The sequence below is a fragment of the Elephantulus edwardii genome, unplaced genomic scaffold, assembly GCF_000299155.1.
Source record: "Elephantulus edwardii isolate Elephantulus edwardi_28Jun2011 unplaced genomic scaffold, EleEdw1.0 scaffold00027, whole genome shotgun sequence".
Lineage (NCBI taxonomy): Eukaryota > Metazoa > Chordata > Mammalia > Macroscelidea > Macroscelididae > Elephantulus > Elephantulus edwardii.
The window spans coordinates 17846306-17864503 of NW_006399777.1; the positions used below are offsets into that span (position 1 = coordinate 17846306).

General features: G+C 42.8%; 1 protein-coding gene across 1 annotated transcript in view; it reads left to right on the plus strand.

Moving 5' to 3' along the window:
* The window catches only part of TOPBP1 (topoisomerase (DNA) II binding protein 1), a 62876-nt gene that overhangs the window by 27101 nt on the left and 17577 nt on the right, over positions 1–18198 (plus strand). The window contains exons 14-22 of the mRNA XM_006883378.1: positions 1187–1473; positions 4372–4545; positions 4638–4747; positions 8860–8983; positions 11261–11407; positions 11515–11617; positions 15200–15392; positions 16862–17088; positions 17846–18015. Of these exons, the coding sequence (XP_006883440.1) occupies positions 1187–1473; positions 4372–4545; positions 4638–4747; positions 8860–8983; positions 11261–11407; positions 11515–11617; positions 15200–15392; positions 16862–17088; positions 17846–18015 (1535 nt within the window). The remainder of the gene's footprint in view (positions 1–1186; positions 1474–4371; positions 4546–4637; positions 4748–8859; positions 8984–11260; positions 11408–11514; positions 11618–15199; positions 15393–16861; positions 17089–17845; positions 18016–18198) is intronic.

The window sequence follows — 18198 nt, forward strand, 5'->3', positions numbered from 1 at the left end:
GTTAGGCCTTATCTGATTGCATGTCAGGAGGAAAGCATGTACCTTTACAGGGTTTCAGCTGTAAAGGTGTGAGCCTGGGTCCCACTCAGTGTTGATCGTTCCTGTGGTCACACTGACAATTGTGACAGTTGCGTTCTCTCTTCCTCTCAGTTTTGTGCATTTGCACATTTTCTCTCATCTGTTTCACACTTGCCTGGCCTCCCTTGTCCCTTATGCCTCTTCAGTGTGTAGCTGTGTATCCTTTTCCGTGGGATGTTGTCTTTGACTCACCAAATAATACATTATCTCCTTAAAAAACCTTTTCTGTCCCTCTCATACTTCTTAGCCTGTTGGTGAAATGCTGTTTTACTTTGGTTTCTCCTTCCTAAACTTGGATCTCCCAAAAGGCAGAGAATGTGCTTGGGCCTGTGGCGATTAACTGTGCAGCAAATTCTTTTTGTCAAATGCTGAAAAGAGGCAGCAGGCGAAGTGGATGGAGAGAACAGCCACTTTGTAAGATTGTGCCATCCTGGTCATGCTTCAGGGAAAGGCAGCAGCTGGAAACAGCTCTCAGGGACGTGGCATGTTTACCCAGACACAACAGGGATTGTTGCGGCTGAGGCACGAGGCATGTTCAAGTCTCTCTAAGGACTTTCCAGACTTGACTGATGTGCATTTTCAAACTGTATTGTTAACTCTGAGGACACTTAATGGTACTTTTAACCATTGATTTTGGTGGCAATTTATTTATGCAATTTTTGGCAAATTTTGAGATTATTGGAAGATACTGCAAAAAAGAGGTAATGTGAATCCATTTTCATGAATTGGTTACTTGTTCCCTGCATGTCCTAAATCAACATACTTTTTAAAACATCATCTGGTGTACTGTTTTCTAAGATGTATACTTTCAATTTAAAATGTACCTGACAGTGCCTTTGGAAGCCAGCAAAGACATTTTTGTTGTTGTTATTATTATTTGTGTGTGTCTGTGTGTGTACTGTCAAAATGGATCTGACTGGTACAGGAGGAGATTGTCCTTCCTTTTCCAGCAGAGCACCTCGTGGATTCAAACCACTAACCTCTGGGATTGCAGTGCAGCTTCTTGCCACTAGGCCACCAGAGCTCGCCCAAAGACAATTATAAAATCAATTCTTATATATGTTCTCAGATATCGTAGCTCACGCTGCTTCTCATTTTAAATTTCTAGAGCAAAATCTGGAAACCAGAATAGCAAATGGAGTGCATCTAAATCCAGAGACTCCTGAGCCTCCTGGCGCACACGTGGAAGCGTGCAGGAAAACGGCCGTGAGCCCTCTCGACATGAACCGCTTTCAGAGTAAAGCTTTCCACGCCGTGGTCTCCCAGCACACGGGACAGGGGTCAGTCTCCTCAGCCGACTCACAGCCGCCACAGAAGGAGCCCTTGTTACACCTGGACACACCATCGAAATTTCTTTCCAAAGACAAACTGTTCAAACCATCCTTTGACGTGAAGGTGAGATTTACAGAGAATGGTACCGAGCTAACAATTTAAAGTTTGTGAAAGATGAAACACTAAATTCTACATCATTCTTTTAAATTTGTAGCAGTACATTCTCAAATTTTTGTTATTAGGTAACATAAAACTAATTAGGACTTCTAGCAACCCTGTGAACAACAGATCTAAATCTTGGCCTATCCTGTGCCACCTTCATGATCTCTTTTCTCCACTCAATTTGGAGGCTACTTCTGCTAGTTAGGATTTTTTGTTGTTGTTCATAGCTCTTTCTCTCTTTCAGTACTTTAAATGTCTTCTGATTTTTTTTTTTCTAAAGAGAAATTTGCTGTCAGTCTTATTGAGGATCCATTATATATTACAAGCATAGTTGCTTCTTTCTTACAATCTCAACACTGTTTCCTTATCTTTGACAACTTGAATATAATGGATCATCTTTCTGCAATCTCTCGCGATTTTACCTCCTTGGCATTCACGAGCTTCTTGGGTCCATCTGTTCATGTCTTGTGTAAGATTTGTGCTTTTGGTTTTTAATTTTTTCACAATCCTCCTTTTGCCCCTTTTTCTCACCCTTCTTCTGAATCTCCTGTGTGTGTATGTGTGTGTGTGTGTGTGTGTGTGTGTGTGTGTGTGTGTGTGTGTGAGCCTGCTTGACAGGATCCTGTAGATGTCTTGGGCTCTTTATTCTTTTTCTCTCTGCTTTTCAGATGAGATAGTATCAAAGTCTTGTCTTTAAAAACAAAGGCCCTTTATTCACTATCACAAGAACATGGAAACATCCCAGATGTCCAACCATAATGGAATGGATTGAGAGATTTTGGTACATTCACACAATGGAACGCTACGCAGGAACAATGATTTTGAAAATTGCTACCTAACTTGGGAGGGACTGGAGAGCATTATGCTGAGTGAACTAACTCGTAAAGACAAATACTGTATAGAGCCATTACTGTAGAACAAGTATGAGGATCCAAGGAGGGGGGCGGGAAGCAGAGGGGTGAGAATGGTAAGGAGAGGGGGGCCTTCATCATAGCGTTTGCACAGTTTGATGGGTAGAATGAGGGGCGGGTAAAGGAAAGACCCAGTGTGAAAAAGAATGTATGCGAACTTTGTAAGTAAACCAATATAAAATAAAAAAAGAGGAAGAAACCCAAAAAGGAAATTCCTCTGAGGCCCTTCTCTATCAGAAAAGATGGCAGCAAGTCAGAATCAATGCCATGGTCCAGCACAAACATCTCTTCAGGTCTGATGACTGCTGCTTTTCATGCTTTACCTGTCCCATTGGCAGTTGCTCACTTCCAAAATGTTGCCACAGATATTACTGTTTTTGAGTAACTCCTGCACACGCTTTACCCAAGTTTGTAGTGTTTTCATTGTCATTTTGCAGCAATTTCCTAATTTCTTTTTGGATTTTTTAACTTAGGACTTGTACTGATAGAAAGTTTTAAAATTTTCAGATAGAAGAGGGTTTCTTTATTTTTCCTACTTGTTTTGCTGTACTAATTGGTACAGTGGGCTGCTGGAGGGGCACCTTCCTTCTGTGCCATTTGGATCCGATTCGACGGCAAACCGGAAAAAATTGACATCCTTTAAAGAAAGGAATGTGCACTATGATGAGTGTGACATTTTGATTAGACAGTCTGGTACCTCTCTGTGAAAATGTTGGGATTAAATCTTTTTCCCCCTTACATCAGAAGTAGTTTTAGATGATGAAATATTTACGTAAAAAAAAAAATTAATGAAAATTCTGGATTAGGCTGTGAGAGAGTTTGGTTTTGTTTTAAATTATTTCATTGTGGAGGAGGCCTTCCTAACTATTAACACGTGCCCCCACCCCCACTCCCCAATAAAGAAAAGGTTCATGAATCTGACAGCATTGAAAAGGTCTACATGGAAAAGCTTTCACAAATCACAATCCACGAACAGATAGCTGTGTTTCCTGCCACGGTGGATATATACAATGCAAACAAACATAAAAATACAGCCTTGTGAGTAAACATAAGCTTAATAACCCAGTGGACAAATAGGTAAATGATATTTATCACAAAAGACCATATAATACATAAAAATTTTAAGCTCAATTAATATTTAAATAAAAAATCTGCCCTTGTTATGCTGCCTCATGCTAATATTTTAAGTGTCCACTTTGGTGTATACATTTTGCTCCCACGGTTCCCTTTAATTCTGCAAAATAACGATACAGGGTTATTCACTGCATCATGATAGTAGCAAAAGATTCTTCTCCTAAATGTTCATCAGTTGGACACTAGCTCAGTACGGTCTGCTCTGTCCGCGGAATACTATGCAAATGGGCGGGAGGAGACTAACTTGGCAACAGTGGCTTCCTTTTGGATGAAATGATTTTAAGTGTTTTGGAGAAGAAGAGAGTATTTTGGGGGCAGTTTTCTGGGTTGGTTTGTTTTGGGTTTGGGTAGGTATTTGTTTTTTTCCTCCATTTTAGGGTTTTTTTTTCCAGTTCTTAGCTGAATTTTCAACCTTCCTTGTACTTCATCTGCCTGTATTCTTGTGTTGCATACTCGTTTTTTCTTCTGATTTTTATGCCTTTGTCTTGCTTCAGATACATTTTGGTAAGTGTAGTAGACAGTGCTAAAAGTGTAAGCTTATTATTAGTTTCTTGGAGTTAGTTTGCTGAAAAATATGGGGCTTCCCCCACCCCCCTTCATAGTACACATCCAGTTAAGAGATTTTCATACTTTTTAATACCATTTGCAGACAGTGAAACCAGGGAAGTTCAAGTTCTTTTTCAGTTGATAGTGACGTTCATTCCCTTGTTCCCAATCTCTAACCCACCCATCTTCTTTCTCTGCTCTGTTGATTTCTTTTTCCTCCCCTTCCATGCTCTCTTTCTGCCTCTTTCCCTGTCTCTTGTGCATGCAGGATGCCCTAGCAGCCTTGGAGACGCCGCAACATCTAGGCCAGCAGCAAAGCAAACTGACTACACCGCTGTCGGAAGTCATTGGCAGAAACTTGAGACTGGCTTTGGCAAATAGCACTCGGAATGCGGTCCCTCTTTCTGCCAGCCCTCAACTGAAGGAAGCCCAGGCTGAAAAGGTAGAATTCAGTTCAATATTGAAAGGCTCTTTTAGGTGAGAAAACATTTCAAACCATGCTAGATAATGTCTCTTTCTGCTTTCTAGTTACAGGAAGAAACTCCAAAGCTGCTTCACAAAGTAGTCATCTGTGTTAGTAAAAAGCTCAGCAAGAAGCAGAGTGAACTAAACGGGATTGCAGCCTCTCTAGGAGCAGATTACAGGTAGTTGGCAAATTCTGCGAAGTGATCTGGTTTAGAGCTAGTGTCGGCATCTGTCAGGAAACATTTATGCTTCCCTTTTCTCCCCAGTATGATTTTTTAATTTACCACATCCCTCATAAGTATTTTCTCCCACACCAGGACAATTACGTGTGCTAATTTTTTAGGGTTTTTTTCAATAAATATTTGAGTCCCTGCTTTGTGCCACAAACTGTTTTAGAAACTTAGCACTCATGAATGAACAGTACAAGCTGAAAGAATCCCTGCCGTCGAAGAGTTTAGAGTCTAGTAAATATGTCTGGTGAGGCATGTTTTTCTTTTAGCGGTTTTCAGATTGCAACCTTTTGATGAGTAAGTACTAAGGACACTTGTAACACTCTTTAAAGAGAATCTTTTCAAAGCTGTTTTCATTTCTATCCTCTTTTCTACTTTGGTGACAGAATATCAGATCTGCCTCCAGTCTAGCAGACTACACTAGAGAGAATGCCCTAGAACAATTAATGTGAAGTGATTGTGAGGCCCTTGCCTTCCCTAACCAGTTATGAATTAACTGCTTCTCCAGCATCTGCAGTGTTGTGAGGCCCGTGCCTGCCCTAACCAGGTCTGAATTAACTGCTTCGCCAGCACCTGCAGTGCTAGTTCATTTGGTCACTTGTGTTGACTGGTTTAAGAAGTAAGGAATGAACTGTTTGGGAAGGATGTAGCTTCAGCTCCCACTTTGGTAAGTCTTGTTCTGTTAGCGTCTCTGTGGCTGAAAGATGGGCAGTCTCTGCCTATGCAGTTTACAGCCTCTGAAAACCCACTGGAAGGTCATCCAAGAGTCAGTTCCGACTTAAGTGCAGTGAGTGAGTTGATTGTTACCATAAATTGGTGGTGGTGGTTGTTAGGTGTCGTTGAGTCAAGTAGATCTCATAGCATCCCTGTGAACAGCAGCTCTGAGCCCTGCCCTATCTTGCGTCATATGGAGTCACTGTAACAGTCCATGTCATTTAGGATTTTCCTTTCTTCCACTGACCCTCTTACCTTTCCCCACATGATGCTTTTTTCCAACGACTTGACTGTCTTGATAATGTGCCCCAAGTATGAGAGTTTCCCCATCCTCGCCTCTAAGGAGCACCCTGATTTCACTTCCCCTAGGACAGACTTGTTTATTCTTTTGGCCGTTCATGGTAAATTCAGCACTCTTCTCCAGCATCGCAAAGTCATCTGTTCTTCCTTGGTCTTCCTTATTCTTTCTCCAACTTTCAGAGGCGTGGAAGCAATTTGAACATCCTGTGGCTTGGATCAGGCCCATCTTAGTATTTAATCTGACCTCCGTGCCTTTTTGCACTTTAAAGAAGTCTCTGGTGCTTGCTTCGGCAGTACATATACTAAAATTGGAACAATACAGAGAAGATTAACAGGGCCCTGGCGCAAGGATGATAAGCAAATGTGTGAAGCGTCCATATTTTTAAAAAAAAGTGTTTGACCTTAAATTTTCTTAATGTAACACATCTTTTAATTTTCTTTTTTTCTTAATTGCTGCTCATGGGTGTTGATTGTATATCTAGTGAAATTAAATTATTGACAACTTCAAACTTTTCCCCATCTGTCTTGATCTTGTTTATTGTCCATTCATGAGGATTTTTGTTTTCTTGATGTTGAAGTGTAATCTGTATTGAAGTCTTTGCTGTGCGGTGTTTCAGATCTTCACATTCTGCCAGCAAGATTGTGTTATCTGAATAATTGGTTGATTTAGCCTTTCGTCAAATTTTTTTTTCTAATTAATTTCAATAAACATCTACAGAGATTTTGGAATTCCATTCATTCATTGTTTTACTTTTCTCCCCACCCACCCCCACCCCCAGTTCACTCCTCTCCTTGAAAAGCAGAAGAAAAACTCCTTCATTGGTACACAATCCCCCGCTTGCACACCCCCACCCCCACCCCCGCCTAGTCTTTTATCAATCTTAATGCCCCACCTTTTATAGTCTGGCTTCTCAAATGATTTGCTCATCATACACATTGAATATTCAGTACTCTCCGACACTACAACTCACAGCCATCAGTGATTCTTCTGTCATCCTTTTTCATTGTCAGCTAAATATCAAATAATTGAAATTATTATGGTTTGGATCAGGTGCAACTTGGTCTTCAGACTGACGTCATTGATCTTAAGCACTTTGGAGAGGTCCCTGAGAGCAAACTTTGCAGTGCAGCGTTGTTGTTGTTGTGTGCAATCAAGTCACCTGCAACCCTGTGTACAACAGTTTTGAACCCTGCCCTGTCCTGAGCCAGTCTCACTGACTCTTGACACACCAACCCCCATTATCACAGGTACTGTATCAATCCATCTTGTTCAGGGTCTTCCTCTCCTGCACTGTTTCTTCACCCTTCCAGGCATGATGTCCTTCCTTGTCTAAGGACCAGTTCCTCCTGGCCAGGTGCCCAAACTATGTGAGACAGAGCTTCACAATCCAAGCCTCCAAGGAGAAACTTGGTTTCACCCTCTCCAAGACAGACTGATTTGGTTTTTTTTGGCGGTCCATGATATGTTCAAGACTCTTCTCAGGCACTGCAACTCAAAGGCATCAGTAATTCTGTCATCCTTGTTCATCACCTAGCTCTCTGCTGCATAGCAAGTAATGGAATGTATTCTATGTCTGGAATAGGTGCACCTTAGTCTCTAGATGGACATCATTGCTTCTCAGTACTCTGGAAAGGTCCCTAACAGCAGATTTTACCAGCACAATTCGTCTTTTAATTTCCTGACTACTGGTGCCAAGAGTGTTGATTGTGGAACCAAGCAAGCTATAATTGCTACAACCTCAGTCTCTTCTCCATCTATCGTGATGCTGCCAATTGGCCCAGTGGTGAGAATCTTTGTCTTCTTGATGTTGAGCTTCAATCCATATTCAATACCACAGTCCTTAACCTGCAGCATACACCTTATGTCTTTTGATTTCCTGGCTGCTAGTGTTGTCCAAGAGTGTTGATTGTGGATCCAAGCACGATTATAAATCATTGACAATATCTGTCCCTTCTCTGTCATGATGTTGCCTGTTAGCCCAGTGGTGAGCATTTTTTTTTCTTAATTGTTGAAATGTAGCCCAAATGGAAGACTGTAGTATTTAATTCTTTGCAGCAAGCTTTTCAAGTCCTCACTTCCAGCAAGCAAGGTTGTGTCATCTGCATAACACAGGCTGTTGATGAGTCTTCCTCCTATACCAGTGCCACATTTTTCATATAGTCCAACTTCTCAAATGATTTGTTCAGCTTACAGATTGCATCGGTATGGAAAAAAGATTCAACCTGGTCTCATACCTTTTCTGATTTTAAACCATATAATGTTCTCTTGCTCTGTTTGTATAACTCCTTGGTCTAGGTATACATTTGTATGAGCATAGTTAAGTGTTCTGGGATTCCCGTTTTTTAATGTTTGCCATAATTTGTTGTGATCCACACAGTCAAATGCCTTTGCATAGTCAATAAAACACATCTGGACATCCTCTGCTTTCATCCAAGATCCACCTGACACCAGCAATGATGATACCTTATGCTGCGATTTCTTCTAAAACCAGCCTGAATTTCTGGCAGTTTTTTATTTACTGTTCTGGCCATTTTGTAAATAATCTGAGATCCATGTGTTTAGTTGCTGCTTATGTTTTTTAAAAGAAGGTATTTGCAATCCTTGATAGTATTTCACCCTCATTTCTGGTACTAAGCCCATAATTTCTGAGTCCTTATCCCTCTTCTTTGTTCCTAAGTTTTGCATTCCACTCACCAGTTTATTATACATGACTCTTGATTGCATATTCAGTCCGTTTACGACTGTAGAAGTTGATAGAAATCCTCAATTTCTTCATCTTTGGCTTTAGTTGCTGATGGGTAAACATGAATAATATACCTGTATTAACAGTTCTGCCTTGGATGCAGATGGATAGTATCCTGTCACTAACGCCATTGTACTTCCAAGGTAGATTTTTCAAATTCTTTTTTGACACTGTAGTGGCATTCTTCATTCCCAGCATAGTAAAAAACCAAAATATTCTAGAATACATATTGATCATCTGAAACTAATTTGGCTCTCCCCTCCCCCGCCCCTTAGTTACTTGCTTTTGTTGTATTTGTTTCAGGTGGAGTTTTGATGACACAGTGACCCATTTCATCTACCAGGGACGACCGAACGACACGAACCGGGAGTACAAAGCTGTGAAAGAGAAAGGCGTTCACATTGTCTCAGAACACTGGCTTTTAGAAGTGAGTAACAGTTCCCTTCCTCTTCTCTTCAGATGAGCGTTTCTGCCGAGAGTCCTCAGAGAACACAAGCCCGTTGTGGCGCGTGCACACAAGTGTGACCATCAGGTCTTGTTTTAGCATGTCATCTTCATTCCCGTGGACGGGTGTGCACTAAGCTGGTTTCTGGTTCTGCGGTTCTGCTCCTTGTGTTGCTAAGATCCCACATTGTAGGAGCGCTCTTCCCACTTCCCACTGTGCTTCCCATTTCCTCTCATCCTCCTCCCTGAGGAAGTGCTGCCGGCTTGATCGCTTAGGACTGATTGTTCTAAGGAGCACGTCCTCCCCACTGTCACTGACCAACGTAAAGGCCTGTCTAGTATTTTAAAATCTTCCTTATTTATGCCCTTTTAAATTGTTTTCATTTATTTATTTTATTGTTTTATTATTTTTGTGTGTACCTTCAAATCGGATCCAACTGGCACAGGAGGAGATTGCCCGTCTTCTGCAGTGGAGTCTCTGGTGGATTCAAACCACATGCCTTTGGAATTGCAGCGCAGCTTCTTGCCACTAGGCCACCAGAGCTCCCTCTCTTTCTGCCCTTATTCCCACTTCGGCATCTCGATCACTTTCTCTTTATTCCTTAAAGATATAATAGACCTTTAAAGAATAACCCTCTTGCTTGTTTTCTCAGTCCTGCTACAGATGAAAAGTGGTGGGAATGAACATTTCCAATAGTTCTCCGGTTTAGCATGGCCTGTGCATTGTAGAGGCAGCTCTGGTGGTGGAGTCTGTAGAGAATTGCGCTGCTCACCCTACGGCTACACCTCGGGCGGTTTGAATCCACCTGGGATCCAGGGAGGAAGATGGGGAATCTCTTCCTGTGTGATTTAGAGCCTCAGAGAGCCAGTGAGGGTCAGCCAGGAGCTGGTTCCAATTTGACGATATTTAGTTACAGTTTTGAACTGTGTTTACTTTCTTTCCAGTGTCATTTATTTATTTTTGTTATGTATTCCCTAGAGCAGAAACACAGAATTGTTTTTAAAAGACTTTTGTGGACAATACATTTTAAAAAGTAAGGCTATTGTAATTATAAACTACGCACACATATACATGTATGTTATTGTTATGTGCCGTCGAGTCGCTTGTGACTCACAGCAACCCTATGTACAACAGCCCCAAACCCTGCTCTGTCCTTTGCCAGTCGCACTGTCTCTGATACACCCATCCCAATTACCCTAGTCAATGAATCAGTCCACCTCATAGAGGGTCTTCCCCTCCTGTGCTGTCCCTCCACCCTCCCAAGCGTGCCGTCCCTCTCCAAGGATCGGTGCCCCCTTAGAACATGACCAAAGTATGTCAGATGAAGCTTCAGAATCCTTGCCTCCAAGGAGCAGCCTGGTTTAACCCTCTCCAGGGTGAATCTGTTTGTGAATAACACACCAGTGTGTGTGTGTGTGTCTCTGTGTGTGTGTGTGTCTGTGTGTGTGTGTGTCTGTGTGTCTGTGTGAACACACACACACAGACACTATTAAACTACTTCCATAGAGCTCTGGCAAGAAGCCACTCTATAATTCTGAAGGCATGTGGTTCCAGGCCACCAGCTGCTCTGCGGGAGAAGGACAAGCAATCTCCTCCAGTGCATGCGAGTAATCGTCTATGAAAACCCGCCAGAGGGCCAGCTGTGAGTTCCTTCTGACTTGTTGAGACACAGCAATAACATGGCAGAAATTTATGCTATAAACTACTTTTTTAAAAATTGTGATTTTAAATGAAAGTTTACAGGAAATTTGGATTTTCATTCATTCATTTTTTGCATCATTTTCCCCCCCTTCACTTTGCTGTGCACCTCTTATTCCGGACTGTTGTCATACAAATAATGCCTAGCCATATATTCCTTTTAAATAGTTCTTTCCTTCATCTGTTCCAGTTCAGTGTTCATTATTTATCGCCTCTTTTCTTGGTTTCCCCCAACCCCCCTTGTCACTCCTGTTTGATAACAGTGGTGTTAAACAGCATTTGTCCTTTTGTGACTGAGATATTTCACTCAGCATAATATCCTCCAGGGTCACCCAGGCTGTGTAATATTTTGGTTTTCCATGCTGCATACAGTATTCCATTGTGTGAATATACCATAGTTTTTCACTTGTTGACGGGCATGAACTACTTTGTAAAAACCTCTGTTTTGTGAACTTCTTTGCCATTTTAGAGTCTACTGGTTTGTCCTCATCCCACTTAGCGTCTTCGTTTTCTTCAGTAAGGTTTCTTTCAGTCCTGTTTTAAAACCCCCTTGTATTGCAGTGTGCCCAAGAGTCCAGGCGTCTTCCCGAGTCTCTGTACCCACATACTTACAACCCCAAAATGAGCCTGGACATCAGCGCAGTGCAGGACGGCAAGCTCTGCCCAGGGCGTCCACTCCCAGCTGAGGGCGCAGCCAAGGAGGAAGAGGTGAGGCTGTCAGTGATGGGCGAGCCTTCCTCAGGATGACCGCTGTGACTTCTCTGCAGAGAGTGGCCTAACTTTTGAGAAGTTTTCTTTTTTTTCTCTCGGAATAGTCTGATCCCTTGCCGTTAGAAGAGAAGGATCTAGACATTGTAGCCATCGATAATAATGAATTGGGCACGTCACATGGAAGTGGAAAGAACTGCTTTAAAGGAGGTAAATTGTTTTTTAAATGACAAAAAAAAATTACATCTTCTTTGCAGAATTTTTTTTTTTTTACATCATGTGGAGGAATTATTCTTTTCTGTCCCTGTAAATATAAATTAGACTTCTATTTGAGGACTGATTGAGGTTCCATATCTATCATAAAAAATTTGCCAAGCTTTTCCTGTTCACTAAGAAATATTTTCAGTTGTTACTGTTGTTAGCTGTTTGGGTCCCCAGCTCATCATGACCTCATTTATTAAATAGACTAGGACCACCTGGCAGCATTAGGCTCGACTGTGTCGGGGGTGATGAGGGTGGGAGCAGGGTTTTCAGTCTGTTGTTGATAGGGTCACTGTGAGGTGTACTCAGCTCGACAGCACCCAGCAACAACTGGGACTTTCTTGGCTCTAATTATTATAGAGCCAATATCATTACTATATAGAGCCATGTAATTACTATATGGAGCTCCGTGGCCTGCTGGCAAGAAGCTGCACTGCAGTCCTGAAAACCCACGGTTCGAGGCCACCAGCTGCTCCACAGGAGAAGGATGGGCAATCTCCTCCTGTGTGAGTAACTGCCTCTGAAAACCTGCTGAAGGGTCAGCTGTGGGTCGGTTCCAACTCTGGTACACAACAATAATTATAATAGAAGCAGTTTGTATCTGAGTAGTGGGGGTTGTGAGGGGTGAGTAACAGCCGTTCATTTGACAGGTGATTGAAGTCCATCTGCACATCCCAGGTGCTTTGATCTGCGTGTAAATCGTCAGACCATTCTGTCTGTCGAGTTAGGCTACTAGAGGTAGTCTCATTCCGTTGATGGAAGGTGCAGATGGTAACTTTTTTTTTTTTTTTTAATTTTATTATTTTTGTGTGCATGTACCGTCAAATCAGATCTGACTGGTACAGGAGGAGATTGTCCCTCCTTCCTCGGCAGAGCATCTGGTGGATTCAAACCGTGCGCCTCTGGGATTGTAGTTGCAGCTTCTTGCCACTAGGCCACCAGAGCTCCCCAGATGGTAACCTTTTAGAAAAATGTATCTTTGGTTCAATTCTAAACTTCCAGTGATTTTTTTTTTCCAAAAATTTTTATTTTACCAACATATTTTTTAAATATATCTATATGCTTTCAAAGGTTTAAGAGAAGATAGGAAGTATTTCCCCCTCACCTTTCTGTTTTATTTGTTTCTTACCTACTCACTCTTCCAGAGCTGTTTTTACGCATAATCATACATGTAGAGTTTCTCTCTCTCCACTTTATACAAGGTAAAAAATTATTGTGCTTTTGTTGAAAGTTTGCCCAGAACATTAGATTCCCATTTAACCAAGTTTCTACACAATAGTGCTGTTGGCTTAGTGGTCAGGAGTTTCGCTGACAATTCCTCGACATATGGTTCAGATCTACTAGCCGTCCTGTGGGAGACAGATGGGCAGGCTCCCCCCATGTGGTGTACTTTCTCTGGGAAACCTTCTTGGAGGGTCAGCTGTGAGTCACGTCCAACTCAAAGGTGCACAGCAGCAGTAACACAGGTCTTTTTTGTGGTTTGTTTTTGTGATAGTGATTCTAAAAGTTGAACAGTATTCCAGTTACTATTCTTTATTTTCATGAACCAAGGATTTCAGACCATGTCAGGCAGTGGTTTTGAGGGATTCTCTAGCCTCAAATGGTCAGTCAGTCTGGATTTTTTAAGAATTTGCGTTCTGTTCCACGTTTTCTCTCATTGTATCAGAACCCATGTGGCCCTGGTCAGAATGACGGTTAGTGATTACAGGTGCCATCAGTTCTGGTCTCAGCGTAGAGGAGGTTGTGTGTTGTGTAGACTTTAGTCTAGTTGACTAGTTTCTTCTCTTGAATCTTTGGTTTGGTTTTGCTTTGAGTTTGTTTATTATGAAGAGACTGATTATTGTGTTTAGGAAGCCTTTAACCCTGACGCTACTCACGAAGTTAGGACGAGAACATAAATGTGATGAAATATACTGTGCCGGTTAACTGAGCTGTCCCATGATTCTGTGGTCCTAAGAACTCAACTTCTTTTAGATACCTAAGTGGTGAACACCATATGTGCTGTCCTTTACCTTGACCTTGATTGAACCCATGAGTGACATAAATGATAACACCTCCGTGTGAGTATCTGCGTAGTATTTATTGTTTATTGCTCTGTGTACCGTCAAGTTGGAACTAAGCCCTGGCTGCCCCTCCAGCGGGTTTTCGGAGGCCCTGAATCGAACCAGAGGAGATTGTCCCTCTTTCTCCAGCAGAGCAGCTGGTGGAATCGAGCTTGCGTGCCTTTGGGTTGGCAGTGCAGCTTCTTACCACCAAGCCACCAGAGCTCCCAGCTTACCATTTGGACGACTGTAGTGTCTTTACCCACTCCCTGTTAATGGATGTTTCTCAGCTCCTTCCTCTTCAGTCGGAACAGGCTCATAGTGAACCATCCAGTGGGTTTTCGAGCTGGAGGTGCATAGATGGAGATGGACGGCCCATCTTTCTCCTGCAGGCCAGTGGGGACTCTGAAAGACCCTACAGACTATGCCACCAGAGCTCTGTGTTTTTTGTGTTTTGAGTGCTGACAGGTTTCAAAGTTATTTCTGGCGTTTTCCTCATAAGAAAAATACTGCTGCAGTAAAAAACCCTAATATGCATTCAGTGAAGAGCTCTGGCAGTGCCGTGCAGCAGGAAAGGCCATGCATCTTCTGGTTCTAATGAATTGTTGTTGTTAAGTGCCATCGAGTCGCAGGTGACTCATAGCGACCCTGTGAAGGAGAGTCCTCGACGCTTGGGTGTCTTTCATCCTCTCTCCAGGTTCATGGGTTTCCGGAGGCAAGCGATTACGGAAGTGGATGCCGCTCCTGCTTCCAAGCCTAATGAATTGAGCCTTCCTAATTTTCCATACTTAACTGCCCCACACTGCTTTTCTCTGTGACTTACCTAGTCTATTAATTCTGCTCATAAGGAGCCTTAGTAGTACAGTTGATTAAGCATTAAGCTACTAATCAAAAGGTTGACAGTTCAAGCACACCAGCAGCTCTGCAGGAGAGGAATGTGACAGTTCACTTCTGTAAAGGTCCCCAGCCTTGGGGAACACTGTGGACGGTTCTCTTCTGTTCTGTAGGATTGCTGTGAGCCAAGATGAACTCACCAGCCTTGGCTGGAGTTTGATTCTCTCTCAGTCTGTTTATTCTAAAAGTATTTGATACCTATTTCAGTATTTACTATTTATGAAAACTAGAGTTAAATAGCTTGTGATTTTTTTTTTCTTTTCAAAAAGTGATCAGAAAAAGTCAGGCAGATCCATCCACACATGACTGTTGGACATCTGTCATAAGCAGGGGACAGAATAAGTCAGGGAGAGCCAGCAGAGGGGCATGAGTGGTGACTGCATGCACAGCCCAGCACTCCATGGTCACGGGGGCCTTTCGTTCTGAGCGGTTCCTCACATTGGTGCCTAGTCCTTTCCTGTAACGTGTGATGAGTGTTTCGTTAGTGGCAAGTCCATAAATTCATAGTTAACCAGATGTAGACAAAATTGTTAACGTGGGTAGGATGTGATCAAAACAAAGATGTCTCACTTTGATTTGGCATATTTGTTTCAAGCTCTCACACAGACCTTGGAGATGCGACAGACCTTCCAGAAGCAGTTGCAGGAGATCATGTCTGCGACCTCACTAGTGAAGGCCCCTGGCCAGCGGACTTCCCTGTCCCGAAGCGGTGGCAACAGTGCTTCGTCAACCCCCGACAGCATCCGCTCTGTCCGCAGTGGGCGGAGTCGAGTCCTCGAAGCACTCAGGTAGGTGTCTGCTGGGAGTCAGTGGTGTGAGAGAAAGGGAATTCTGTATTTAGAGACTTGCTGATGTTTCTTGAATTAAGCATGATAGGGGAGCTATGGTGGCCTAGTGGTAAGAAGTTGTGCTGCCATCCCAAAGGCACATGGTTCAAAGACACTAATCACTTCATTTTACAAGGGAGAAGGGAAATCGTAGGTGGAGACTGCCCCCCTTACAATTTACTGCCTCTCAGAAACCCCCTGGAACTTTGGGTCAGTTCCCATTCAATGGTCCATAACAACAACAACAAACCTACCACCTTTCAGAATCTTAAGACCAAACCAAAAAAGTTCCAGCCCACGGGTGTCAGGTCATCTCTAACTCGTGGCAACTACCCTCTGGGTTTCCAAGGTTGTGGATTTTAACAGAAAACTCATCTTCCCCTCAAAAAGAGGCTGGTCGATTCCAACTGTTGACCTTTCAACTAGAAGCTCAACATAAAACCTGCTATGCCCCTGGGTTCATTATATTATATATATATGCTTTTTATTACCTCTTCTGAAAAATCATTTTAACAGTAGATGGATTCAGTGTACAGTTTTCTCTCATGTGTACTATTAATATTCAACAGGGAGAATGAGGCAGAGAGAGAGAATAAACATCATTTCTTACAGAGATTTGCAAACATTTTCTGTTCTTTTTAAATAAAATCTTTTAGGAAAGGTAATTCTAGATCTTACTGTGATGTTACTTGATCTTTACTTAATAGAAGAAATCACCCTGATGATAAATTTTATGAGACTTATATCTTGACTTGATTAACAGAAGTTTGTATATTTCTTATGCTGTCTACACTCAATGAAGCCAGTTATTCACATGAATAGTGAGTCCAAGTGGCTTTTTTTTTAATTGTAGTTGTGTGCCATCAATTCGCCTGTAACTCATAGCGACCCTCTGTACAATAGCTCTGAGCCCTGCTCTATCTCTTGATGTCTGTTTACATGTAGAGCTCATGTTGTGTGGTGGCTGTTATGTGCCGTTGAGTCGATCATGACTCGTAGCAGCGCTGTGGCCAGCACCTCTGAACCTTGCCCTGTCTTAGCCAGCCTGTGCTGTCACAGTAAGACTGTGTCCTCTCTTCTTTTTGGAGGTAAATGAGCTCTTTGGGATCCCATCACATAATGATACTCAGCAAGATTTTGCCGTCTCAGTTATGGCCTCTGAGTGTGGCTTTGTTATGACTGGATCATTTGAGATTGTTGGGCGGTGCAAACCATTCGCTCTTAACTGCTGGCCACACCGAAGCTGGCAGTGTGAACCCAGCCAGCAGCACTGTGGAAGGAAGGCCTGGCATCGGCTCCAGCACATCAGCCTTTGCCAGCCCGGTGGTGTGCAGGTCTAGTGTCGAAATACATGACTTGGCTGCACACGTTGGACTTGACACAGTGGCTTAACTGGTTCTCTGTGTAAAATCGTCTCTCCTCTTCCTTAGACAGTCTCGTCAAATAGTGCCTGATATCAACACGGAGCCCTCGCAGAATGAACAGATCATCTGGGATGACCCTACGGCCAGGGAGGAGAGAGCAAGGCTCGCCAGCAATTTGCAGTGGCCCGTGTGTCCCACGCAGTACTCCGAGCTTCAGGTGGACATAAACAAACTGGAGGAGCCCGTTTTCCAGGAACCAGAGCCGCCCCACGACTCAGAAATTGCTAAACAGGGTAACAGAAAAGATCTCTCTTACCTTGTTTGGGTGGAGCAGATCTTGATCTCTTAAAAATAAATGGTGGCCAATTGTGAGTCTCTGGATTGTCCATGCAAACAGATACTCACTACTTATGTCGCACCTGGGTGGAAGCAAAAGAGTGAGAAACAGGACTTAGACTTGGAAGCGGTTAAATCAAGTTCAAGAGTACATGTTGGTGGTTGAATCTGAAAGGTTAGGCTTGTCTGTTTTGAGGGAGAGGGCACAGCTCTGCCCCCCTCCATTCTGGTCCTTTTGCGGTTGTGTAGTTGGATTTGTGTGCGGTTCTTTCTGCCCTCCCCTCGGATCATTGCCTTAAAAGCAAAGTGCATCCTGTCACCTTCCGTTGACCATCTTTTCCTCCCTTTTCTTTTTTAAATCACAGTCATATAATTTCCCTACATTGTAGATTCTCTACTTGTAATAGAGGAGCTTTCGTCTTACAAATTTGGGTATTTAAAGTTTGGGAGAAGTCCGCAGATAATAAATACTCTTTGCCCTTTTAGGTCTAATCAGTTGTGTCTGCTTATAAACTTCACAAAGACACTGCTTTTGCATGTATTTTTTTTCCTTTTTAAGTTTTATATTGGTTTACTACATGTTGGTTTTTGTTTTTTATTCCAGAGTTTGTGTGTGTTTTATTTCATCTTGGCCAAGAAAGAGCTGATTTCCCAGAATCTGTCCTGAGTCATATATTAGGATAATAACACATTGCTGCTCTCTGTTGCCCACAGCTGTCTGTGATCCTGAAAACGTGTGTGTGACTGTGGACCCACAAGAGCAGCTGATCTCTGAAGAGGTGGAAACCCCAGTCAAGGACAGCCACCTGATCCCCACGCCACAAGCCCCCAGCATTGCGTTCCCGCTCGCCAACCCGCCCGTGGCTCCACACCCCAGGGAGCAGGTCTGTTGAGCATCACTAAGGTGATGGCCCTTTTGAATATTGCTCATGCATTGCAGGGGTGTATTGATACCCTTGACTCATCAGATATGCAGAGTGGCTTTTCTTGGCTTTAGCATTTCTGTATTTGATAACTTAGAAGACTGAGCAACCCCATGATACATCTTCAAGGATATGAACATGTAC